Genomic DNA, 24,693 nt, shown 5'->3' with positions numbered 1-24,693 from the left:
TATTCTATTTTAAGATTGTCGGACCAATAATTGGAGAGTGTAGTTTTAAATCGTTGTCGATTTTATTCTTGAGCAAGCTAGCTTTTAAAGTTAGAGTTAAAACTTATCTACTCGGGTGTTAATGTCTTTGCATTTTGGTTGGTAGGGAAATTTATACAAAAAATAATACATAACTACAAAGCCATTTATAGTCATTTCAGAAATGATAAAAAAAAAATTTAATGGCCAACAACTAACAAGGAGCCACTTGCTTTGCTTGGTTATCGTCACAAGTAAGTATTACAAACAATGCTTTCCACAGAAATCTACAGTTGCCTTGCAAATTTCACAAGCCAAAGTTTACATTTATTTTTTGTTCTCTTTCAACCCTTTATTCTAATCCTTTTACAAACCAAAATTGCAAGTTGAGTTGTGTTATCCAGTCTTTTTCTTTGATTTTGAATCTTTTAACCATTACTCAGAGCAGGGAAAGCTGTTGAGCCCCGAGAATATAACGTGGTCAGCTTGGCGTATTCCATCAGTTCATGCAGACTGCTTCCTTCACCGTCTGCAAGTAAGCAAAGACATAAGCATGAGTTGAAGTGATGGAGTTTCTACCCTGAACTTACTGAGAATTTCTTCTTACATTGGAAACTTCTATCCATAGATCAAGTGTCTTCACCGCTTTGCCAGAGAGTAGTGTCTCGCGAGCTAATTCCACTCCTTCAGCCAGATTATCAACGCGTCCACTTACCAGGAGAGCAGCTGATGCATTTAGTGCCTGTGGATTTATTTGATAGAGATGATGTAAGAACTTTCAAGGTGAAAGGAAGTTGTTGAAAACGAAAAGAAGTTATGTCTATTTCTTTAATGAGGATTCACACATTTGGTAACAAGCTCAGGAAGAAACTTACAAATGCATCAGCAATTGACCCTTTTTCTCCTGACAGCACACGTCTGAGCATCTCGGCATTGTACTCTGGACCTCCACCTCGTAGGCTTTCAAGAGTGCAACGAGGGATGCCAAAGTCCACTATTGAAGGATTTACGTGTCAGACTAACTTTTAAAGAGACAATGTTAAATGCTGGTGAAAAAGACATCAATCATAATGCACCATTCTTTACTTGCAGAGTTCTGCAATGCATATTTAAAGTGGCATTCATTGTTTATCTGTGCAAAGCAATAAGATCAAAAAAAAAAAAAAAGTCTTGCACCAAAAAAGAAAGAAATTTATGAGAATAAGAAAAGTTTTAACTGTCCTGAGATTTAGAGGTTACTTACATGGATCAAAGGAGAACTTCTCAATATTATCTGGTGTGACGTCAAGGACTAATCCAGGGCCTGCAAAATAAATTGCCACACATAATATGATGGAAATGTCTATATCTAGTTACTCACATTTTTTTAAAAAACAAATAGACAAGCAAGTCAAAAACAAAAAAGAGCCATGAAATTACCAAACACAATAGATTCTGAAAGGGGACCATACCAAGAGGACTCATCTCATCTAGGCCTTCTGAGTGAACAACCAATGCTCTTTTCATGCCAAATCTTTGCAATGCTTTAGCCATTTTATGGACCTATAACAAGAGATTGCTTCGTTCACTAAATGAATGTAAAAAATACGAAGAATAAATTTGAAACGGGTCAAGAAGCTATGACCCAAAGGGAAGAACAGAGATAAAACCAGAAAGATTAGCACATAAGTTATGTTTACAAGATTCTTAAAGCTACATTCATAGTACAGGTGGTCTTACTGTAATTAAAGTCAAAAATATACCAGGTCTTCTTTGTAAACTCCTACTACAGCAAACGGCACTCTTGCTGGGTTCAACATAGGTCCCAAGATGTTGAACACCGTCTTTACTTTCAGCTTTTTTCTGATAGGTCTGACGATCTTCATTGCCGGATGGTAGATCGGAGACATCATGAAACCAATTCCAGCTTGATTTACACACTCTTTCACCCCCTGATCCCAGTAATAACGAGATACATCAGGATCAACCAAGTTGAAATCATATATAATGCCAGTTATCCTTAAAGTATCATGCATTTTTCAGTAATACTCTTAACACCATTTATTATAGAAACTAGCTCTTAACACCATTAACCATTGTCCCAAAAGACAGAGAACATATAACATATCTTTGTTGTCTCTTGGTGGCAGTTACCAAGAGCAAATAAAATGAGCACATGATGCAGACAACTTAGATCTAGAATAAGCACAAATGAAAGGAAACACATCCAGCTATTGCCATCATACTACTTGGGAAATTCTTACAGTGGACAAGTTAGTATCAAGAAAAGGACAGCAGTAGCTTTAAGGGCTATCATCAAGTACAAATGGATTGGACAATGGGTGGGATTTAGCGTATCGCCTATTCTAAAGGGTGCTTTTCTTTAATAAATTACTTATCATTACATACGTGGTCACTTGATGACTCATTAAATTAGTTTAATAATTGATTTGATGAATGTCACAACCAGTCTTTCTTCTTATAAAGCAGCTAACTATATAAACAACAGCATAAACTTCATTTTTAAACCTTTGATTTTTAGAACTACAATATGATGGTGAATGTCCTCAATTGTACAGTACTTTTCAGCCAATAAGAGCAATGTCACTAACCTCAGGGTCCAGCTCAATGGCAACACCTAGTTCTTCCAATACATCTGCGCTCCCACAAGCGGATGAACTGGATCTATTCCCTTGCTACAATTCAATCCCACAAACTTTCAGCCTTAAAAATACTCAATTTTACAATGAAATGAAATATGCATTGAGAAGGAATAACTCTGTCAACCTTGGCTACTTTTGCACCACAAGCTGCAGCAAGAATTGAGGCACCTGTTGAGATATTCACCGTGTTTGCTCCATCCCCTCCTGTCCCAACAATATCAACTGCGTCACCTAAACCTTCAACTTGTCTGCAATGCTTTATCATTGCCCTTGCCAATCCCACTACCTAACAATCATTATTAGCTCGATGAGGCTAAGCGGATCAGACAATAGTGACAATATCATGGTTGATTCCCAGCTCTCAATAATGAAGGAGAAAATTAACACGTTCTAGCTATGGTGAAACCAGATACCTACACAGACAATCATGCCCCCTGACGCGAAGGATTGTATATCAAAGCGGAACATTTACATTATATTTTGAATTATGAGCTCTAGCTTCAAAAAACATAGACTTTTCTGATTTTTTTTCATCAATGCGCAGAAGAGCCACTTTTCTCTCACAACCATGAGAGACTACAAATATTAATGAACAAGGTAAAATATTCATTCACCCACATTATGCTTCAAGAGTATACATAAACCTTTACTCTGAGTCTTATTGGATGCACTTATACCTTTTAGCTTATTTTAGTATTAAAACAAGTGTTTAATCTTTACCCAAATTCGATAGAAGTACTTAGAAAAACAACTAAAATAAGTCAATTCGAAACAGGGTGAATAGTTGAAGGAAGCTCAACTTACTTCTTCAAAGGTTTCTCCTTTAGCTCTCAAAAGAACAAGAAAAGCACTAATCAAAGCTTCATCAGCACCATCCAACAAGAAATCAAGAGAATCTTCTGATTCAGATTCCGTCAAATCTTTCCCACTAATTAAAGCCTCAATCAACTGAAACCAAATCAAAAATAAAACACACCCACAACAAAAAAGAACAAATCTTTAATCCAAATAACAAAAACCCAATTCACAATTGTGGTCAACAATCCAAAAAAGTCAAACCTTATATTACCTCACTAAATGTGGATATGGATGAATGCTTATTGGAATTTTTCAAAGCATAGCAAAGAGATGAAAACTTCTTTTGGGTAGTTTTAACAAATGGGTTACTACTATTTCCAAGAAACAATTTTGTAAATTCAATTCTTGGAGAAACAGATGGAGATACCGCTGAAAATGGAATTCGACACTGAAACAGAGCCATGGCAGAGGAAGAATAAAACAGATGATTCAGTTACCCAATTTAATGAAGTGAAGCTGAAGAAGGGATTTTTGGGTGCAATAAATATGGGGAAACAAGTTTGCTCAAAGGGTAACAGAAGGAATAACAATCATATATGGAAATAAAAAATATGTTATTCCGTCATATTTTATGATCTAGTTCGACTCATTTTGGTACGGAATCATTTTTGTTAAGAGTATTTTTATTATCTTTTGATTTAAATCTATTTGATTTAGTGTTATATTTATTTAGAAGTGTTTCATCTTTTTATATAAAACTTTTTTGTGTGAATTTGGATATAATCGATAATTAAGATAAATATTTAAAATTGACAAAATAAATCAAATTTAATTGATAATCAATATAGATATTAGAGTAAGAAATTAAAAAAGAAACCCAAAAGGGGGGCAGAACTATTTTTTTTATTTATTATCTATCATCAGTATCCATCTTTATTTATTCGTATATAATAAAATAGACGGCTTAAAAGGTAATAAACTAAATAGTAATTATATGATATTGCCTATTTTACGTCGTTTTATTTATGGAAAATAGATATTTATTTGACTTATTAATTCTTAGTAAAAAGAGAAAGTGGATATAAATAGATAAATTAACTCTATATTTTTCAAAATTGCCAAGGGCCCAGATTCATAAATTAGGGTTTCTATCTTTCTGACCAAACAATTACTTTTTATTGGACAAAATAAGATCAAATTGACCACGTGACTGGTTGTAGCTTTATTCACTTTTTTTTAAAAAAATAATAATTAAAAAATTTTTGAAATTCAAATATATATCTATATAATTACAATTCTTTTCATATAATCTTAAAATATCGATCAAAATTGATAAATATTTTGAAACTAGTTAAATATCATACTTAAAATTGATTGTTACATCAACCAGTTCTGAATATGATTAAAAAAAAAAAAACTTCCTTCATTGATTTGGTTATAGGGTGGTAGAATATTATAGAGAATTTAATTTCTATTAAGTAAGTATGGTGACAAATTGTCGAAAAAAGGACGTTTTGCTGTTGGTAGTTGCCACCAACCCTAGACATTTATGTCATAAAATATGATTTTTTTTTTAATAATATAAGGATTAATTAATAATCAGCCTTTAATGGCACATTTTGCCAGTGGTATCCATTAAAAACATCTCCATCAAGATTGTTAAGCTAGGCCTACGAGACGACTTTACTTTATGGGGAAAAAAAGTGATATTTATTCGGGAACGTTTAATAGGTCGATAATTTAAGTATAGTTAAACTCAATCGTTTAAAATGGGATTTAGGATGTTACTATTTGTTGATTGTCAATATGAATCTTTTTTGCACCGATTGTATACTGACATCTTAATTTGACTTGGCCTGTCATTTTTGGAACATCAACACCGAGATTGTTGAGCTCGTCCTATAAAGATGACTCGACTTCACTAGAAAGACATGATATTCATTAACGAGAGTCTGGTGACAAATAATTCTGGACGGAGGGCTATGGTCAAATCCAGTCCTCAAAGGAAAAAAACCTAGAGTGCTACCTTTTGTGGATTAAAAGGGCCCCATTTGAACCTATTGAAACATGAAAGCCAAGTCCCAAGGGACAATCTTCATGATATAATCATATAAAAAGAATGATTCTACATCCTTTAACCAACTTTTTTCTGACTGGTATTGAGTTTCTTTTTCTAGTATATCTAGTCATTGCCCCCACCAAAAGATCTCAAACACTAGTGTTGTGTTGAAACCTCTACAATTTGAGTTAACAAAGCACATTGTAGTCAATACTGTTTTCCTACTCCAAATACAGTGAAGATTGATTGTAATAACAAACTGAAACAAAGATATTACAATAACAAAGTACTACTAATTCTCTTTTGTCTAAACACCCATGACTCAGAAGCGGAGCCAGGATTACAAATGAACAAAAAAAGTGGAAAGAAATGTTTACACTTCTTTATAATTAATATGGAATCATCTGTACACATTGCAAGTGAATAGTTATATAAATAAGAAAATCTCTGTTTCCATAGTTACCCCAAAATGTACATCTAACAAACCAGAAGTTTAAATCACTGTATTTTATTTTTTTTTTGCCTAAACTTCTAAAGATTCACAACTACTTTGCTAAATAACTTTTTTTTTTTCCATTTCGTCGTTCCTTCCAGAAAAAAGAACAAAAAAATCCAAGTTTGGTGTTCAAAACACGAGCTGCTATAGCCGTCTTGAAAGCTGAAAAATTTGTTATTTGGCCTTAGTACAACGAGGATACATATAGCCGATCCTGACTTGGTTGGGATGGAAGCGCGTTGTATCATCTTGCACACTGATAAGACTGAGGAAACCACTTCGAAAGCAAATGGTGTTTCAGCTTCATTACCAAAACAAAAACACCATAGCATGGTATGTGCATAAATGCCACCAACAAGTACCTAAAAATATCAATTCAATAGTTCATAGTAAATCTTCCAGTTTACTTGCCAAAACAAATTCAGGACTTTTTGTCTATGCTACTCGGACTCTCCAAAAATGTCATGGTACATGTGCCCGATCCTCCAAAAATACACCAAATTTATAGGATTCTGCATGCACGACATTTTTAAAGAATCCGAGGACATGATAGGGAGTACATACCACAAAGGTGAAACTGCAGATGAAAGATCAAGGAATGGATAGGGCCACCTGTTTAACAAAATAACATGGATGCGAATTAATCGATTAAACAAGTGAAAAGATAACAACATATAAGTATTAGCATTATCATTACCAGATTGAAATGCAGGCATGAACAACCCACTGGAAAATAACATAAACTCCTGTCCACAGAAAGAAGTATCCAATTCGAAACCAAGGAAACCGCTGAAATAGCATAACAATGAGAATCAGTAACTACATCAAATCTACGAAGACCACATTTGGTATCGATAAAAGTATGGAAACTTACCAAACAATTCAGAGCAGTATCACCAAGTAGAAATACAACATTGACTGAATGCATATTTATAATCCACTGCAACATAGATAACATAACATTTAGAGAAACAAAACAACGAAAAGTGATGTGCAGAATCTCATTGAGCTAGTGCAGCATACTCACAAAATTCAACTTGTAGCCTTTAATGGTTAAATATGGAACAAGTATGAACCAGAAAACACAATCCGTAAGCGTTACAGCCCCTGCATTCATCTAATACAACAAGAAAGGTGTTTACTTCTCAATTCACATCTCAAATTTCATTGAATCGAAACGTGATATACCTGAAAGATTATTTGAAAAACATATTCCCAAAACTCAGCAATTTGACGAGAAGGCTGTTCTGCTTCTGCATTTTCCCTCATATATTTTGAATTTTGTGAATCATACTCAGTATCTAATCTCTCAATATCAGTTCCATCGATACCAATTTTATTGTGATACTTATAACATCCATACATCGAAAGAACAGATCCAATCTACATAATGAAAAAAAAATATATATATATATCATAACAATTAGACATGAAAAAATTTACCTATCGAAACCATGAATTTTACTCTCACTTACCGCGAAATAAATAGTAATCAGCGTAAATGTCCACCTATTCCACAACAACAACAACAAAAAATCAAATGTTAAAACCGTTTAAAACTACAGTCAGACTTATCTATAACAACGTTACTTACTGAGTGTAATAGTAAAAAATCTCCCATCCATCAACAGTTACATTTAAGATTAGCAACAACAGAAGAATCAAAAAGGCGAAAACTCTAAATGCAAGAAGCCAAGCAGGGTGAATAGTTTTAAGACATGGCCTCCAAACTTCATCTTGATACAATAAACCAGAGGACTCTGTTTTTTGGGCTTCAATGTTTCGATTTTTTCGAATTCGAGAACCTTCATACTTTTTTACAAGTATTGCTGCAAAAATCATTGATGTTAAAACCCAAATGCAACATAGTAAGAACCTCCAATTAAGCCAGTACTTATGAATTGTTGTATCAGCAATCATCACTGGCTGCCAAGAATTCTTTGGAGCTCTTGTTAAAATACTCATTGTAATTTCTTTATTTTTTTACAAAAGAATTGAAACTCCAAATTTTGTAAATGTGGAGTTTGTGATATATGATGTGTGGGGAATATGTTATGTACTGTAAAAAGTAGATAAAGGAAGCTAAGGGCAAAGGTGAAATGCAGTATAAAGCAAGTTTCTCATGGAAAATGTATATAAGAGGAATATTTGTACAGTTATTGTTGTGCTCAGAAAATGCAAAACAGGTGGTAAGAAATTGACCAACATTGATGTTTGAAAGTAAAGTAGAGATTCCAAACTTTTCAGTGTATAATTTGTACGTTTGTTCCGAATTTTCAAAAGGACATCTTAATTAAACGAACGTTTTATTATCAGATAAACAATTTTAAATTGATATTATTGAGGAAAATAATTAATTGTAAGCAAAGAAAAGACAAAGGCATGGGGGGTGGGGTGTAAGAAATGGTTTGCTTCTTTACTTTTTAAGGATTAAAAAAAATAAAAAAGAACTGATAAAAGAGAAGAGAGAGAATAAAAAAGGAAGATGTTCTTTGAGGACAAGTTTCTTTATTTATTATCCCAATAAGATTTGCTAAATGCCTAATAGGGTGTATACTGTATAGTCACAATCTCTATATGCCCATGCAAATATAAAATCATACTGAAATTATGTTTAGAGAATTGTATCTTATATTATTTTAATAAATATAATATTTTGATGATTTTTATTATTTTTTATTATTATATAATGTTACATATTAAAAATTTGAAAGGTAAACTCACATGAGAATTATAGTACAATTAAGTTCTTTTTATCTATAATAATAAATAATTAAACAAATGTCATATTTAAATTTGAACTAACAATACAATACAATATAATGGGTGACAGTTATCAAATAAGATACAAGACACACAACAAATGTTAACCTTTTTCTTGTATAGTTCGTAGGAGTAGTCTTTTTTGGTCTTTTAAATTTTCAAATGGCATTGAAAGGAGGTGGCAAGTGAGGACCCACCTATCTGTGTTGGATTGGTGTTTGAGTTTTCTTGATAAACACAAAAATGTATACACTTGTTAATTATTAAAAAAAAAAACATTGCACTTTGCAAAGATTTAGGTAATTGAAACGATGCTAAAATTGCAAGTCTTCGAGATATATCATTAGCTCAACGATGTTTGTATTGACTCAAGAAAAGTGTTCTCTTTTAGTAGTTTTTATTAGTTTCTTGTAATGCTCGATCAAATATTAAATTATCCTACTTATTTTCTTTTATAATTTATGCACTTATCATCATCGTATTATCATTCTATTCAAACATAAGGAATTAAAAAGTGTTGTCGCATGAATTTAAATTATTAGGTATGAGTAGGGTTAAAGAACAAATTTGTGAAATGTGTTGAATAAAGTAATAATACGTGTTATGAACTTGAACGGTGACATGGAAAAAGAGAAATTTGTGAAATGTATTGAATAAAGTAATCATACGTGTTATGGAGTTGAACGGTGACATGGAAAAAGAGAAATTATAAAGAAAGTGTTGGGTTAAATTGTAACGCGTAGACGCCATAATGTCTATGGAGAAAACGCATATTGTTTTTTTCTTTGTTTCAAATTGTGGATTCCTGTCGGTGAAGAGTCTACATCCTTAGGTATGCCCCCACAAAGCCCTATTTGTTTTGGGCTGAAAAGACAGTCAAGCTTCATTCACAAGTAACACAATTTTCCTCTTAAGTCCCACCTTTTTTCCTTTTCTTAAGGTGATGGTATAACTTCCGATAAATATATTCACTTTTGATATAGAATAAATGGGTGAAAGCCCGATGAAGCTACCATTTGGATCAAAAGGAGACACTATTCATGTACGTCTATGAGCACTACTTAGTTGTTTCTTGCAGCTCAAGTTTACAGGAGATGGAGAAAGATTAAAGTGAACGCGGCATAAATCTTGATTGAGGAGGAACACTATAAAGCCAAAGTTCCAACTTTTTTGGCAACAAAATATGGACAAACAAATTCTAATAGCAACAAGGCTAAAGAAAACATCCCCTAGTCCTTTAGGAGGTTTAGATATTGATGTCTCCAACTTGGAAGACGTGAAAACCTAATGCTACCAACACATCATCGTAATTACATCTAATCATAAGCTTATTTGGCGTTGCAGTTTCAAATTTCGTAGTCTATTATATAGAATAGAACTGATAGAAGCATGAAGTGGAAGACGAACAAGGGTGAAACCAATGTCCAAGTTATCGAAAGCACAGGAGAGGAAAACCGGAAAAATCTTGCAACATATGTAACAATCCCCTAGTGACTTGTGTGTGCTTTCAGAAGTTAAATAAACAAAATTGACACCAATGTTCAAATTAATGCAGCCAAGGACAGTTCAGTTGAACTTTATTGCCATAGCTTAAGCATCATTGCATCAACAAGACAAAATCAAAACTTGTTAAATCAAAAACTTGAAATATTCATTTCATCTCCTGATAATATATCTGATTGAACACGTAATAATGATGAATTGGATAACAGAAGCTACTGAACTACCTTCAATATAACAAAATATCCAAACAGTGAAAGAACAGAAGAGAGAGATCAAATTCTGCTTCACAAGCAATCTAAAAAAGAGATGTTCCTTTTCCTTTCTTGTCTCCGCCAATCTCAAAATGCTTGCACCTCTGCACAACATCAAGAACAATGAATATTTTTTTTAATAGTAATGGAAATGCAACTGCAGAGTAGAGATTTATCAGTAAACAACCTTGATTGGGTGTTGCGACATATGTTTGCAACTTTGGCATTGCAACCTCAAGACAATCTTCTTTGTGGTCTTTGCCTGTTTTGGAATGGTGAAAGAAAGATAGACACAAATCAGTGATAAAGAAACCAGCCTTGAATGTCAAACATGCTCACATACAGACCAACTACGACGCTTAATAATTGGAGATCCATTCTCTCCCTCTTTCTTTAAGAATCAAATGAATTCCATATTTAAATTTAAACAGATCAAGTCACTAACTATAAAATGTTAATTAATTATTGGATTTAGAGGAATCTATCGCCTATTTGGCTTAGGTGGCTTGAATTAGTATTTAAACACCACATGTTGAACTAACACCTTGCAAATATTGAAGCTAATTTATTTATCAATAGGAGTTAGTTATATGTGAATACAAGTACTTAAACTAAAGATAAACAATTAATAACATAAATGTCTTTAGAGCTTTTAACACTACAAGTGAGACGATTATGTCAATATCTTTTAACCACAAATTAACTCCAACACAAACTCATTTGCCTCGATGCACTTTAAATCATAAATGAATAAGAATTGATTATATGGAGACTAATATAAAATAAGAGATGGAAGCCTCAAAATCCATATCATTTGGTAGACTATCACTTCAAAATCTCAAGCATCAAGAAGAGAACTCGAACTGGACAATATTACTTTACTGCATATATATGTGAACATTATAACACAGCATACTTCAAAAACAGAGAAACATCCTCACATTATACCAAAATGTACTAAGACCAACAATCCATTTAGAGTTTTGACACCATTCAAATTTTAGCAAATATCTTATACATTAAAAAAAATACTATAGTAATGCTATTTTTAATCAAGTGTATCAAAATCTTCATACAAACATCCCTCATGTAATGAATGTCATATTTCTTTGAATTAAAAGATAGTAGCATTCTAAAATATAATATCAATAAGAAAAATATTATCTAAACAGTTTAGAACTTACAACCACACAAGACACAAATTAATTTGTACCTAGACTTAATTTATAACCAAAGTTTTGCAGTGACAATGATCAGCTTTATCCAAACAGGTATATGATTATTTAATGCAGTGTAGCTCAGGTTACTATTATGTAGTTCAATTATAGTTTTAGTTCGGTCATTATTGGTGGTAAGGTAGGTATACTTAATTATAGAATTAGCTACAACAGTTAAAAATGGGATTATTGGATCAATACAAGTAGAAATGGATCTTCTAAATTATATAGCCAATATGTACTAGCTTGGAATTGAAACATGGAAGTTGTTGTATGCTAGAGAACGTTTATCACCTTTTTGTGAAAGACAGGTTTTGTCTGTCCACCGTAACCTGACTGCTTGCGATCATAACGACGCTTTCCTTGAGCAGCTAAGCTATCTTTTCCCTTCTTGTATTGCGTCACCTTATGCAAGGTGTGCTTCTTGCACTCCTTGGACTTGCAGTATGTCTTCTTCGTTTTAGGAACGTTCACCTTCATAAATCCAACAATAACACATCAAAACATTACTAGATTCAATGAAACACATAGAGTCATATAAAATTAAACTAGCAGCATGCTTCTATACGAAATGATTAGTAAAGATCTGCTCACTTTTCTCTTTCAGTTTCAGCATATTGTAATAAAATATCGATAAATCACCTAAGCCATAGCAATTTCTAGAGCAAAATACATAGCAGGATATCACTTACCATGGTCGCCGGCGGAGAATGGAACCGAAATAGCAGAGAAGACTGACGCCGTTGAATAACCCTTTGATGTGTGAAGAGATTGGGTTTTGTAGTGAAGCTTTAGGGTTAGTAAAAGATGTATTGTTGTGGACTTGGGCTTGAGATAATATATCTTACTGGGCTTTATATTATTTATATACCTATCTATTTTCACTGGGTAACCAATTGGTAGTCCTCATTTAAATATTTAAAAATATATTATTATTATATATATGAAATTTATTTTTTAAATATTTTGAGTATCAAAACTTTAAGAATAAATTTTTTTGGGGAAAAAAATCAATTGCACTTGAGAATTCAAACACACATGAATGGAGTGCCAGTTAATTTTTACACGTATTTTAATCATATAAAATTAAAACGATGTCAAATGAATTTATTAGATTTGCTATTATTTCAATAGATTGATCATTTGAGTTTGTTCTTCTTGATGTATGAAAATTATGTTTCAAATTTGGAATTTAAGTAGATTTGTATATTAGCTACTTTTTGAATGTACTTCAATTAATTTTTTTTTTTTTTTTTTGAAATTTAGTCTTAATAAGTAAGTAAAACTTCAATAAATATGTCCAAAAGTTTGGCTTCATTTAAAATTGAATTGTTACATTAGTTCCAAAAAAATAACAAATTGGGTTCCATGGTCTAGTGGTCAGGACATTGGACTCTGAATCCAGTAACCCGAGTTCAAATCTCGGTGGAACCTTTAGTTTTTTCTGATTTTTATTTATGACTTTAGTGGACTTGAACGTTAAATTATTATAATGCACTCAATTTAATATTTTGTTCTATATTATATTAAAAGCAATGACTTTTTTTAAAAAAAAGTTGGGGACTTTTTTTAAGTGTTATGACTTTTTCGATGAGTAATGATATTTTTAAATGGTTGTAATCTGAAGAGTTGTGACTAATTTGATAAGGCACGATAAACATACTTTCATATTGTCATTTGTTGTCTATAAATGTAGTTGGCGAATTTTGTAAGTTTTCTACTATTCTTCTTCTTAAAACAAGGCAAACCATGAGAATTGTTATGAACAATTCAATTACAATATTTTTTGTGGATAAATTATACTGATAACACAACTTCAAACAAGAAGACTATCTACATAATTAATATGACTAATTTTCATTACCATAAATATACTTTTGCAACAAAGTTTACTTGATAAGAAGTTATATAATTCTATATTGTACAAACTACAACTTAGTGTTCAAGCTATGAAAAGCCTCAAATTGTTAAAAAAAAATATTTGATCAAAAACTTGTTTGACGAATCCACAAAGTGTCAAATCACCTTATTTATATTTGATTTTATATTATAAATAGTTATAGTTTTTTTTTCAAATGTTGATTTGACAACTTGTAGTTGTTATATAAAAAAATTTCACATCCACTGTTTAAAAATATTAACATTATTTTTAAAAAATCATTATTATATATAATTTGATATTCACGTACAATTAAATTAGTGAAGAAAAAAAGAGTTAAATAATCATTTAAATTTATATATAGGTAAGTTTACTTAATGCATGAAATAGCACAAAAAGTTCAATAATCAGAATCTTTTTGGGTGTGTTAAAAAGAAAAATATTTTTAAGAAAATGTTTTTTCAATTTTGTTAATACTTAATTAATTAGTCAATATTAGAAATAACAAGTTTCTTTAGAAAAACATTTTCTCCAAATAATAATACATAAGACAGTGTATAATATATTAACTTGTCTTTTTCACTACATAAATTTGGTAGAATTAGCAGAAAACAACACAAGGAAACATTATCACTCCCTATTAATTAACTAGTACACTTATTTTTTTTCATACTTCATATTTAAACATGTATAAATCTTCTAAAACATTATAATATAATTAATTAAACTCTAGAAATCATCTCCATCAAATCAATCTCCTTGTTGACTTCACCTTGCATCAATGTTGGCACTTCATAATAAGGCATAATCTCCATTCCCATGCATTTCTCATAATTATTCTCATTAACCATAATAGATGAAGAACCAACATGAGGAATATTAATTTCTTCCATGAAAAAATTATCATCCAATGTAAATTCTGGGACTTCACTCAAATCAAAATCACCAATATTATTATTGCCTTGACAAAATTCAATAGCTTCTGGCTTAGGTGATACCTTAGCGTGACACTTATTAGGCCTGTTGACCAAATTTTCATTTTTTTTTTCAGGGATTGAGCCTGTGTAGCCTGAGCCTCCTGGATAATTTACACGCCTGATCAAATCAACGCGACCATTGGGATTTGTGTCATTGCTCTTTTTGGTGCTTCCTTTTTCTAAATTCAAACTTTTGATGTAATTTTGGAGGAGGGAACTAGGTCTTGGCCATTTGGTACGACATTTTCTTTTTGAAAATTGCCTTCTTTTTGTTGCATTCCAATGATTTTTAATTGAATTCTCAGTTCTTCCTGGAAGTCTCTTTGCAATTTCTGCCCATTTATTTCCAACTTCACCATGAGCTTGGATTAAGATCCTATCTTCCTCCTCTGTCCAAAAATCTTTCTGGACGACACAAATACGAACAAAATGTAAGTTTTATGTACTGACAGTCAACACATAAGGTAATCAAGTGTTAAAATATTCATCAGTTTTATGCATTAAGCATTTAGATTTTGTCTATATTTTTAATAGTTGTGCAAATGCAGCTTTTGAAAAACCATCCTTCCATAAAACATTAGATTTTGATTTTTATTTATTTCTCATTATTGTTCAACCTTACGGATAAAATATTAAACTAACGTCTAACACTTGAAATAATTAGCTCACAAAATTTTAGATCACCGTCTAATAATATATTCAATTTATTCAAAAGAAATCGATTTTTAATATATGATTTTAAAAAAAAAATGCACACATGGTGTAAGACAAATAAAAAAAAAGGTCATTATATGTAACTTGAATCAATAGAAAAATTGTTTACAAAATCCACCACAGGCACATTAATAGAGACAACAATCACAAAGAAAGAAAAAGGAGATAAAATTGCATTTAACAAAAAGATGAAACAATATTATTTTAAAACATTAAGAGAAGATCCAAACAAAAGCAAGATAAAAATTATTAATTGCAAAAAAAAATATTATTAATAAGAAAAAAAACTAAATACTTACTTTTATATCAGGTCTGAGATGGTTGTGCCACCTCTCCCTACATTGCTTGCCTATTCTTCCTTTGAGCATTTGAGCAATTTGAGACCATTTTCTCACTCCAAATTTATCTACCAAATGGATCAAAAGCCTTCACAAACATATAAAGCTATTATATTACTATTTGAAAAAAAATAATATATCAATTAATTTCTTTGAAAATTAATCTAAGCGAAACGCAAAAATAAAAGGGGGTAACAATCTAGGCACTATTTAAGAGATGATCATATAACTCAATAGTTATGACAACTGAAATTATATATGCATTCTGATAAGATAATCATATAATTCAATAGTCGAGATATGATTGCTTACCGGTCTTCTTCAATCGTCCATTGTCCTTTGGACGATTTAGACTTCTTCGGCCTACCTCTACTGCCACCTAACTTTTTCTTCATAGATGAAGATAAGTTGTTATGATGAATATCACCAGTGACACATGAACTTTGATCATCAGGCACATTTACACCATCAACAACATGAAAATTATTCTTCATGACTAGTTTGCTACCACTACTCTCTCCATTTTCTTGATCAAAAGGATTAACCTCATAATTAATAAAGTTAAAATCCCCTAATGAAGAAAAATTATCCTGAATATTAGAAAATGGATCAAAGGGGTCATGATAAGTACCATTGGTGTTATCATCAATCATAAAATTTTCAGAAAAATTGTTGAAAGTATTTGAAAAATTATGATCAAGGTGCTCAAGATCTTGAAGATAATCTTTAGAGTCTATGCAAAAATCATCATTTTCTTGTTTCATCATGTTGTTGTTGGACATAAAAAATGGATCAAGTTCCATTGGAAGAAAATTAGTTTAAATTAAAGGAGGAATTAGAGGGGTAAAAATGGAGCTCTCTAGCTATTAATAATTAATTTCCTTTTCTCTTTGTTATCTTAATGGTAGTAGTAAAGGAGTGAAATTTATTGCATTGTTGAATGTGAATGTACCTAGACCTTTTGAAGTTTAAAATTTATATTATGATATTATTAATAAGAAAAAAAATATTAATTAGGAGGTAAGTTATTCACGTATATTTTATATTTTTGAGGAATTTTAATTTGTGATAGCTAGTTAGTTAAGTAATATTTTACAGACTGATAAAGTGATATTTGATATTTGTAACTAGTGACCAATTTATTTAAATATTTTTTATGTGATCAATGTGTGTAAATTTCTTTATCTATATAAAACAATTGCAAGATCATTAAAATTTTATTATCAATATATATAAATTAAATTTGATATTTTTATACATAGTGATACAAATAGTAAAAAATAATTTAAAACACCATACTTGTTTTTGTTAGACTTAAAACAAAGTAGCTACTAAAATGGAGGCATAAATGATTGGATTTCCCAAGTAGACATTTCTTTTTCTTGAATTTGACTGATTTAATTACAAATCTGTTTTTTATTTGGTCAAATTATCCACTTTTTTCTTGGGTATGTATTATTAAATACATTTTACCTTTTTTATATAGATGGAAAGGAAATATACATTAAAGAAAAGTTGATTTAATACCCCTTCTCTCTCTTTTTTTAAGGATAGTTGTGATTAATCAACTCAAGTCAATTTTGTATGTATCTAAAATTAGATTCAAATTTATTATCACAAAGAATAAGTAGGTGGAATGATATTCCAAATTAGTATATAAAATATTTTATTCATTTTTCTTTTCCATTCATGAATAAATCAGTATTTAAAAAGATAGAAATTACCAATTGATAAATTTAATAGTTAAATAATAAAATTCGTTGTTAATTTTATTTAGTGGCGAATTTAATATATGAAATTTGATTTATATATGGAAGAATAAGTCAATAACATTTCTTCAATTAAAACAGTAGTCAATTGTAGCAATTCCTTGTTATATTTAGTGTAAATGAATGTAATGAAACTTGACTGCAATTAAATAAATTTTTGACTCAGGATAATAAAGTTTCTTTTGAGATAAGTGTTCATTAAAAACAATTTTCCTAAATATATTTTCAAAATCAATTCAATTTTAGTTTTGGCCCTTTGCATTAATTAAATATGACCAGATGTTTTTCTATATATTTAAAATACAATAATATGATCAAGTTTTTTGAAAATGGATTTTTTTTTTGGTCAAAATATTGATGTAGTGATATGTGAGAATTTATGTTGAAAACCCATTTTAATTTATAGAAAAGATAAATTTACCATTGGTAAAAAAAGAAACATGTTTCGTGTTTTAGTTTAGTATTATATTTTTATAGTCTTTAAATGTAATAAAGATTTTTTTTACCATTATAGTCTACCAATAAATACGTTGACCATTTAATTGGACAATTAGAATGTTTTTCTTAGTACCTACAAATAGGCTTTTTGCGCAGAAGTAAATTCTGAAATTAATACCTATCACATTAAAGTGTTATTAAAAAAAAGACATTTAAGTGTTATTAATAGTAAGAAAATTATCATAGATTACATTATAATGAATTAATCCAGCAGCTACCTGTAGTAATTTTTTCTTATTATTTGAAATAAAAATAAAAATAATTTAAAGCCCTATTGGTCAAATTTTATTAGAAGATAACTATATTAAGTGAGCGATATGATATCAACTCTCACATTACTATGAAAAAACTATCAAAAAAGGGTGATACTTGTTACATCCCTCAATGTGGATATCAGACATTCAATTAGAAAATCAAAAGATAAAACACCTGCCCTAATGTAGAATTTTCCAGAGCGAATTCGAATTTAGTCAGATTCCAATATTGATATTAAACACCGGATGAACAACCGACGTAAAATGGGGTGTGACAATATTGGCAAGCACACTCAGTTGATATTAAGGCTGATTTTTTTTTCATCATAGGAGAGAAAAAGATGAAAGGACATGTACAACTCTTACAATCTTTCACCTCACTTTTGGTAGTAAAAGCAATTTTTTTACTACAAAACATTAGCTGAGCATTTCGAATCTGTTGACACTATTGAAGGCATAAGGTTGTGTACACAATCCAAAACATCACACATTTTATGTTCATCAAGGCAATTAAAGGTTTTTAGGTACTAAAATCAAATCTGAAAGGCATTCTTTTGATAATGAAACTGGAACAGATGTAGATTCAACTGTCATTTGTCTACACTCTATTGCTAGTGAAGGTGACTCGATATAATCCCTTGAAACATAGGAAACTTGAAAGCAATTACCACTCTTGAGCTTGATGGGGTCTGGGAGACAGTACCCTTTTTGCTGTTTTCACATCAATATATTGAGGATAGAATATACGGTTAGGTAGCTGGGCATTGTAGCTGGAAGGCCTTCTCGGGTTGTTTTCCATCGATTGTTGAATGGTGAGGGACATCAGCAGGCATCTTTTCAGCAGAGAGACTTGTTTCATCAAACACTTTAATGACTTCTTGGTAAACAATGGCATTACCGTCTGGTGTGAGATGTAAGCCATCACTGTAACAAAATAAGACGAAACAAAATGAGAATTTTCAAATTTCACCATTATTGAGCAACTTTCAAGACACACAAATATTGATTATGTTGTAACAAGAATGTCAATCTTCCCCACCCATTTCCCTGAACCCCCAGTCATTCTTATAAAGCATATATAGGCATGATCATTCCTCTAACACCACATAGTACAACGAACTTCAAATATTAATGGAACTATGCAAAGTTTTACTTAAAAGGATCTGCAAATTTTGTCACTTGCCTGAGGAATTTTTTTTGCCAACCCTCTGTTTCCTGCATTTTAGACCACAGATTGACGGAAGGGAGACCTAGCTCCTTTGCCAATTCAACACACTGTTTTGCATACTCTCCGGCTACTTCATTTGTCCTTTCTGGCAATTGCATTGCTTTGTCTCCATACTGGGACCTGTTTTAAAATTGAAAAATATGATATACCAACACAATTATATTTGATTTAGTTGACAGTGGCACACTTATGTTTAAACTCATGCAATACCAAAAGCAAATAAATGAAATGAAAAATCAAATAGGAAAAAAAACTTGGTTTCGCTGATAGAGTTGATCCACTTGCAAATGTTTAAAACTGAACTGCTGTGCTTTTAGAGGAAAAAAGAAGAGCAAAATAATTGGCTAAAAGGAAAATGACCATAGAACAATACTAAGAATATGACATGATGTCCATGGAATACATGATAAAGGAACATGCCATACTGCTAAAAGGCAATGGGGTCCTTAGACGTTCATCAATAATTCGAAAGATCATTTGCTTAACTGTTGCTGTAAAAATTATAGAAAGGGATGTCCTCTCTGATGAGAGGACACTGGTGTCGGGTTGGTCTCTTGAGAGAAAATGCATAATGGGCTGCTATATGGGGTACTGTTCCGTAGTCATGACAATGGCCAGTGCCTAATGATGCTGAAGCTGTCTTTGCAGCAATAGCTGTAATCTATCATTCCAATAGGCACTGCCGACAAAAACCAATTTTGCTCAACCCCACTTTCTTTGTGCTTTCTCTTTTTGGGGATTTTCTATGAGAAGTTAGATTATTCTATCCAATTCATGTTTGAGAGGTTGGATTATCTCTCTAGTTATGCTGATAAGTTAATGGATACTGTTATCTACTCTGATTTTGAACAGTTGAAATTCTATCCCATTGCTAAAAGGAGCTCTGGTATGTGTCAAGAAGTTCTACAACATCTTAGATACCATAGTTTTTTTTGAACAAAAAAAAAAAGAAAAAAAGAAAAGAGCAGTTGGTTGCCTCATTATTTTATTTTACCAATAGAGAAAAAGTGGATTACCTTGCATATTCAAACCGTCCTGCTTCATCAATTGGTGGTGGAGTTATCAGCAATAACAGCACCGATGGGGAGCATTTCTGTGTTAGGACAAAATGAATGAGATATACAAAAGAGAGCAGAGCTCAACCCAGATTTATTAACATATATATAGCATAATAGAAGACAAGGGCCTAGTGTATCCTGTTCTACTCTAAACAACTCAGGAATTGAGCAATTGGATGGGATTGATTTCATTTGTCATAAGATGATAGATATTACTAGAAGAGTGAACATCAAACTACATAAAACTCGTCAGCAGGTTGTATCAAGATCACTATATACTTGGGAAATGAATATGTTCTAGGAATTTACGTCTTTTATATCTTCTGAACAAGCACGTCCAAAAGTAAAACTGGAATGGAAGTCTTGAAAAGAAAAAGTAGGAAATACTCAGCCTGCTTATGCCAATTTTTTTTTGAAACTGGTAACATACCTGCTTATGCCAATTTAACATTCACATTTTCCTGCATTGTAATTTTTTCATTATTTGTGGTAATGAATAGTCGGTAAAGTTAGATATCCTGCAAATCTGAATGATCTTTTATTTCCTTTGCAAATAATTTGGGTTTTAAGTGAAGTCACTCACTTACGCTAGAAATCGACCATTTTAGCAAGAGTATGAACAACAAATTAGGCAGAATGCCAGAATCTGCACGTCTTTCAACTAGAGTAGCAACTAGGTTTTCTTGAGAAGTTGCATACTATTACTACCATTACACAACTTGCACAACAACTTCCAAACTTGGTTTTAACAGATATTTCGTTCTTTCTGATGTTACTAACGAATGTGTTCCTCTGCGTAACACTGGCTCCTACCTCTTTCTGATGTTACTGACAAATATGTGTTCCTCTATGATACAGTGACTCTTATCTTTGCCAAGACATAATCATGTCAAACAAGTTTGACATGTATATTTCACTTCTCATTAACCTTGAAAATACAATACAAACATGCTAAAAATTGCACATACCCTGCCAAATTCATATCTGAATCTTATACTCGTTGTAAGTCCATGAATAAAGGTGTTCCTCTTCTAAAGTGGGCAAGGAGAAGAAGAGATAGAACGACTAACAGGCACATAACACTATCAACCTTCAAAAATATATTAGCCTACAGTAAATTATTTGATTAACACAGAATATCCACAACCATAGTTGGTAGTGATAAGACTCTTACTACTCTTTTTAGTGTTGATTCAGTTCAATTATTCCACAAATTACAAAATTGCCGGACAAGGAAGTCCATGAGATAGAAATGACTATCTGACCTTAAAAATACTGTTAACAAGAAATCAAGCTTTAAATAATAGCTCAGCATCAGAGGCTCAATTTGATTCTTCAGTATCCTCGTCATACGACAGAAAATTGCTGCAATGCTTCTATATCTAATTATTTGGAAAAACTAGCTACAATTTTACAATTTTTTTCTTTTAACAGTAGGATTGAGTAACTCTGTGTTTTACCCATTCCGCATCTGAATTGGCTCAATACTTCTAAAAAGTTTCATTGTCATTATTAACTCTATCTTTTTCATCTTCCAGAGCCTCTCATTCTTACTATTTGATAAGTCTTCCACATCTAAACATAATTAGGAGGAAAATTTTAGCACATATGAAAGTCCGCATTTAGCAACGAACAAGCATAATTGAATTGGGAAAATTCCAAACCTTAAAATGTTGTATCATTTTTCGTAGGTTTTCCTTATATTCCTCAAGTGGGACATGTTGTCTTTCACTGGTTCTTCCCAAAAGAGCAGCATCATTGGCTCCAAAAAATATAGTGACAGCAACAGGATGTGTTGGAGCGTTCTGTAATATTAACAGAAACACACTAATCAAAAGATTTGGCAATAAGTAACAGTGCAGCTCATGACCATGACAGACCTTTGTATACATCAAAACTTCTAAAACATATGCATTGTACTAAAAACCTCAAATCTGAGAGAGCTTTGAATGTATCAAATAGCCTCATAACTTAGCTTGATTGAACAAAATCACTGACTTGAAAATTGGAGAAAGCAAGGTTGAAAAAGAGGAGCAACTATATGTTTTTTAACTCCTAACCCTTGTTGATTGCATTCAATTGTTCTTTTCCCATAAGTCTTTCGTGATCCCGTTGTTCCATGAACATTCAAATTAGGTATAAAGCCATCGACTCCATACATCCGGGGATGTCAGCTAGTTCCTATATGCAATCACTAATGCTGAAAATACTACTCTTTACTAGCGTCAACACACTTCTAAATCATTACAACTCCCAAATGTCTTATCACCTTAGCTGCAAGGACTCTTCACTTTTGATGCCGCACCCGTGTGGGATTCACCAGAAATACACTACTTTTGGCTAGTCCAACACACACCCGTTGTCATTTTTGAAGAGTCCGAGCAACATAGCTTATCACTATGACAAAATAAGATCCAAAATAAGTCGGGGTCAGTTACATGAATCTTCAGTATCCACCCTACTCTATTCAATCCCATTTCATTAGACACATATCAATCAATTCAGTGGACCAAAAAAAAAAAAATCTAATCTTTCTCTTGCCCATTGATTTTTTTTCAAATTCAATAAAATTCTTAATCTTACGCAATGTAATCTAACAAAATATCTTAAGTAATTACAACCCATCAAATATTCTACTTTCAAATTATAATATGATCCAAAAAAATTGAGCCAAAAAGAAAAATGGTAAGAGGATCGGTTTACATACCAATGGAAATAGGTGATGCAGCAAGAACAATGCCCATCTGGTGTTGTATCCGCCATAGCCACGATTCAATATATCAGCCTTTTCATCAAATCCAATTACTTTATACAATTAGAATAAGTTCAATAGATCAATTTGATTGAAAAAAGAAAAAACATATACAAACCTTGCGAGCATAAGTATCAGCAAGAGCAGCACCCCAACCACCTAACTTAAAGGATTGTTGAGTAATGGAGTCTCCAAATATTACTATTTGTGGCCTCATTCACTTAAACTAAATTCTTCGATGTTTTTGTTTTTCCTGTTTTTTCTTTGCACAATGAGACCACAAGAAGAGAGAAGGAAGGGAAAATGGAAGAAGCCAATCAACGTAAAAAGAATAAATTAATGTCTAATTAAATTATTTTGGATGACATATTTTATCATCTACTTTATATTTTATATGAGTTTTTTTTTTCTTTAGTGTTTCAAAAAAGAATGATAAATTTGTATATTAAGTATAATAATTTTCTTTTTAAATGTTTATTTTACTCTTGATGAAATGATTTATGATCACACAACACTCGCTTGAGTCGAACTCAATCACATTTTGAGTTTGGAAGATCATTCGTTATTCACTCTCTTGCTATTACCTGTAGGGAGCGCAGCAATCAAGATGCATATTATGGCGAAGCGTAGCGATTCGTATTACTGGAAAAGTTTCGGCCAATCGGCTGGCAATAAAATCAGTCGATAGGCGCAGGCAAGCGTAGCGAATCACATGGATAAGCTCCTACCTACCAGAGCGCGGATGGATGTATGAGCAGTTGAAAGAGACGGTCTTGAAAACCAAAGTACTTTTAGAAATACCAGGAGTTTGAATCCATCTCCATCCGCGTGAACATAACATGTAATGTCGTTACGACTCCACGACTATCACTATCCCCTCCGACACTCTTTGTGCTAGTATAGATGAGTAATGAATCACTATCTTTTTTTCTTTTTTAAACTTCGTATCGAGTAAAACTATCTCATATAACCTCTCAAGACTACTCTTAGTAAAATTTCACCGCATATGTTGAATATTGTGTTGGGTCGGCAATAATAAAAAGATTTTTCTCAAAAACAAATGTCCGGCCAAATGTGTAACTTTTCAAAATGATACGGCCCAAAACCGACACAAAATACTATACTTTTGGGCCTGTAAATGTACATCCAATCTACATTAATGGGTCAATGGCCCTATTGGGCCATTAGGTTTGCTGAGTTCATTTTGACTTATCTGCATTACAAGCCCAAGCCCATTACCAGTCCTGTTGAAACTTGATAAAATTACAAGAACTAATTTTCACTTCATTATTTTTCTAAATCAAATGCTTTGTCGTTTTGTTTCAAAGCATGTGACATTTTTTTTTGAAAAATTAAAATACACTAAAATAACTATCGGGCTATAAGTATAATTGCAGTTTAATTCTTGTAATTTCGAATTTAAAAATAAGGCGTGTATGTTGTCTTATCACATTTCTTGTATACGTTCTTTCTAAAATT

General features: G+C 31.8%; 5 protein-coding genes and 1 non-coding gene across 6 annotated transcripts; 1 reads left to right on the top strand and 5 right to left on the bottom strand.

The window, feature by feature from the left end:
- Nucleotides 1–217: 217 nt before the first annotated feature.
- On the bottom strand, nucleotides 218–4,180 carry LOC101257271 (anthranilate phosphoribosyltransferase, chloroplastic). The gene is made up of 10 exons (XM_004241460.5): nucleotides 3,730–4,180; nucleotides 3,465–3,608; nucleotides 2,785–2,946; nucleotides 2,610–2,693; nucleotides 1,761–1,949; nucleotides 1,470–1,560; nucleotides 1,262–1,321; nucleotides 894–1,012; nucleotides 626–760; nucleotides 218–547 (listed from the first exon to the last, which is right to left on the bottom strand). Exons 1-10 carry the CDS (start codon nucleotides 3,919–3,921, stop codon nucleotides 518–520), a joined length of 1,206 nt encoding a protein of 401 aa, XP_004241508.1. The 5' UTR covers nucleotides 3,922–4,180; the 3' UTR covers nucleotides 218–517.
- A 1,697-nt stretch (nucleotides 4,181–5,877) lies between these two features.
- On the bottom strand, nucleotides 5,878–8,137 carry LOC101260442 (uncharacterized). Its single transcript, XM_004241471.5, has 8 exons — nucleotides 7,608–8,137; nucleotides 7,489–7,522; nucleotides 7,202–7,396; nucleotides 7,041–7,130; nucleotides 6,888–6,953; nucleotides 6,711–6,802; nucleotides 6,578–6,625; nucleotides 5,878–6,375 (listed from the first exon to the last, which is right to left on the bottom strand). The coding sequence occupies exons 1-8, from the start codon at nucleotides 7,976–7,978 to the stop codon at nucleotides 6,258–6,260; spliced, it is 1,014 nt and encodes a 337-aa protein (XP_004241519.1). The 5' UTR covers nucleotides 7,979–8,137; the 3' UTR covers nucleotides 5,878–6,257.
- Nucleotides 8,138–10,402: 2,265 nt separating this feature from the next.
- LOC101268875 (large ribosomal subunit protein eL42) lies at nucleotides 10,403–12,659 on the bottom strand. The gene is made up of 4 exons (XM_004241499.5): nucleotides 12,440–12,659; nucleotides 12,042–12,221; nucleotides 10,718–10,792; nucleotides 10,403–10,634 (listed from the first exon to the last, which is right to left on the bottom strand). Exons 1-4 carry the CDS (start codon nucleotides 12,440–12,442, stop codon nucleotides 10,575–10,577), a joined length of 318 nt encoding a protein of 105 aa, XP_004241547.1. The 5' UTR covers nucleotides 12,443–12,659; the 3' UTR covers nucleotides 10,403–10,574.
- Nucleotides 12,660–13,109: 450 nt separating this feature from the next.
- TRNAQ-CUG (transfer RNA glutamine (anticodon CUG)) lies at nucleotides 13,110–13,181 on the top strand. Its single transcript has one exon. It is a non-coding gene; the product is annotated as a tRNA-Gln (tRNA).
- Nucleotides 13,182–14,348: 1,167 nt separating this feature from the next.
- Nucleotides 14,349–16,458, bottom strand: LOC101255008 (transcription factor MYB98-like). The gene is made up of 3 exons (XM_004242114.1): nucleotides 15,968–16,458; nucleotides 15,617–15,743; nucleotides 14,349–15,008 (listed from the first exon to the last, which is right to left on the bottom strand). The coding sequence occupies exons 1-3, from the start codon at nucleotides 16,456–16,458 to the stop codon at nucleotides 14,349–14,351; spliced, it is 1,278 nt and encodes a 425-aa protein (XP_004242162.1).
- Nucleotides 16,459–18,557: 2,099 nt separating this feature from the next.
- Nucleotides 18,558–23,630, bottom strand: LOC101262820 (GDSL esterase/lipase At5g62930). The gene is made up of 6 exons (XM_004241478.4): nucleotides 23,333–23,630; nucleotides 23,170–23,247; nucleotides 22,127–22,267; nucleotides 20,421–20,497; nucleotides 19,360–19,524; nucleotides 18,558–19,100 (listed from the first exon to the last, which is right to left on the bottom strand). The coding sequence occupies exons 1-6, from the start codon at nucleotides 23,429–23,431 to the stop codon at nucleotides 18,926–18,928; spliced, it is 735 nt and encodes a 244-aa protein (XP_004241526.1). The 5' UTR covers nucleotides 23,432–23,630; the 3' UTR covers nucleotides 18,558–18,925.
- Nucleotides 23,631–24,693: the final 1,063 nt, after the last annotated feature.

The sequence above is a fragment of the Solanum lycopersicum genome, chromosome 6, assembly GCF_036512215.1.
Source record: "Solanum lycopersicum chromosome 6, SLM_r2.1".
In the NCBI taxonomy this organism is placed as follows: domain Eukaryota; kingdom Viridiplantae; phylum Streptophyta; class Magnoliopsida; order Solanales; family Solanaceae; genus Solanum; species Solanum lycopersicum.
This window is presented reverse-complemented; position numbering and strand designations above follow the sequence as displayed.

What these genes read in the sequence shown, in the direction of transcription:
- LOC101257271 (XM_004241460.5), bottom strand. Translation starts at nt 3,921, where the DNA reads ATGGCTCTGTTTCAGTGTCGAATTCCATTTTCAGCGGTATCTCCATCT. An exon ending in GAGTTTACAAAGAAGACCTG is followed by an intron (nt 1,561 to 1,760) that starts GTATATTTTTGA and finishes CTCTTGTTATAG; the next exon opens with GTCCATAAAATGGCTAAAGC. An exon ending in GGTCAATTGCTGATGCATTT is followed by an intron (nt 761 to 893) that starts GTAAGTTTCTTC and finishes ATAAATCCACAG; the next exon opens with GCACTAAATGCATCAGCTGC.
- LOC101260442 (XM_004241471.5), bottom strand. Translation starts at nt 7,978, where the DNA reads ATGAGTATTTTAACAAGAGCTCCAAAGAATTCTTGGCAGCCAGTGATG. An exon ending in ATTTTTTACTATTACACTCA is followed by an intron (nt 7,523 to 7,607) that starts GTAAGTAACGTT and finishes GTTGTGGAATAG; the next exon opens with GTGGACATTTACGCTGATTA. An exon ending in AAGGCTACAAGTTGAATTTT is followed by an intron (nt 6,954 to 7,040) that starts GTGAGTATGCTG and finishes TCTATGTTGCAG; the next exon opens with TGGATTATAAATATGCATTC.
- LOC101268875 (XM_004241499.5), bottom strand. An exon ending in AACCTGTCTTTCACAAAAAG is followed by an intron (nt 10,793 to 12,041) that starts GTGATAAACGTT and finishes ATTCCAAAACAG; the next exon opens with GCAAAGACCACAAAGAAGAT. An exon ending in TGTCGCAACACCCAATCAAG is followed by an intron (nt 10,635 to 10,717) that starts GTTGTTTACTGA and finishes GATGTTGTGCAG; the next exon opens with AGGTGCAAGCATTTTGAGAT.
- LOC101255008 (XM_004242114.1), bottom strand. Translation starts at nt 16,458, where the DNA reads ATGGAACTTGATCCATTTTTTATGTCCAACAACAACATGATGAAACAA. An exon ending in TGGACGATTGAAGAAGACCG is followed by an intron (nt 15,744 to 15,967) that starts GTAAGCAATCAT and finishes ATGTTTGTGAAG; the next exon opens with GCTTTTGATCCATTTGGTAG. An exon ending in ATCTCAGACCTGATATAAAA is followed by an intron (nt 15,009 to 15,616) that starts GTAAGTATTTAG and finishes TGTGTCGTCCAG; the next exon opens with AAAGATTTTTGGACAGAGGA.
- LOC101262820 (XM_004241478.4), bottom strand. Translation starts at nt 23,431, where the DNA reads ATGAGGCCACAAATAGTAATATTTGGAGACTCCATTACTCAACAATCC. An exon ending in CTGATACTTATGCTCGCAAG is followed by an intron (nt 23,248 to 23,332) that starts GTTTGTATATGT and finishes TTTGATGAAAAG; the next exon opens with GCTGATATATTGAATCGTGG. An exon ending in GGACGGTTTGAATATGCAAG is followed by an intron (nt 19,525 to 20,420) that starts GTAATCCACTTT and finishes ATTTTAAAACAG; the next exon opens with GTCCCAGTATGGAGACAAAG.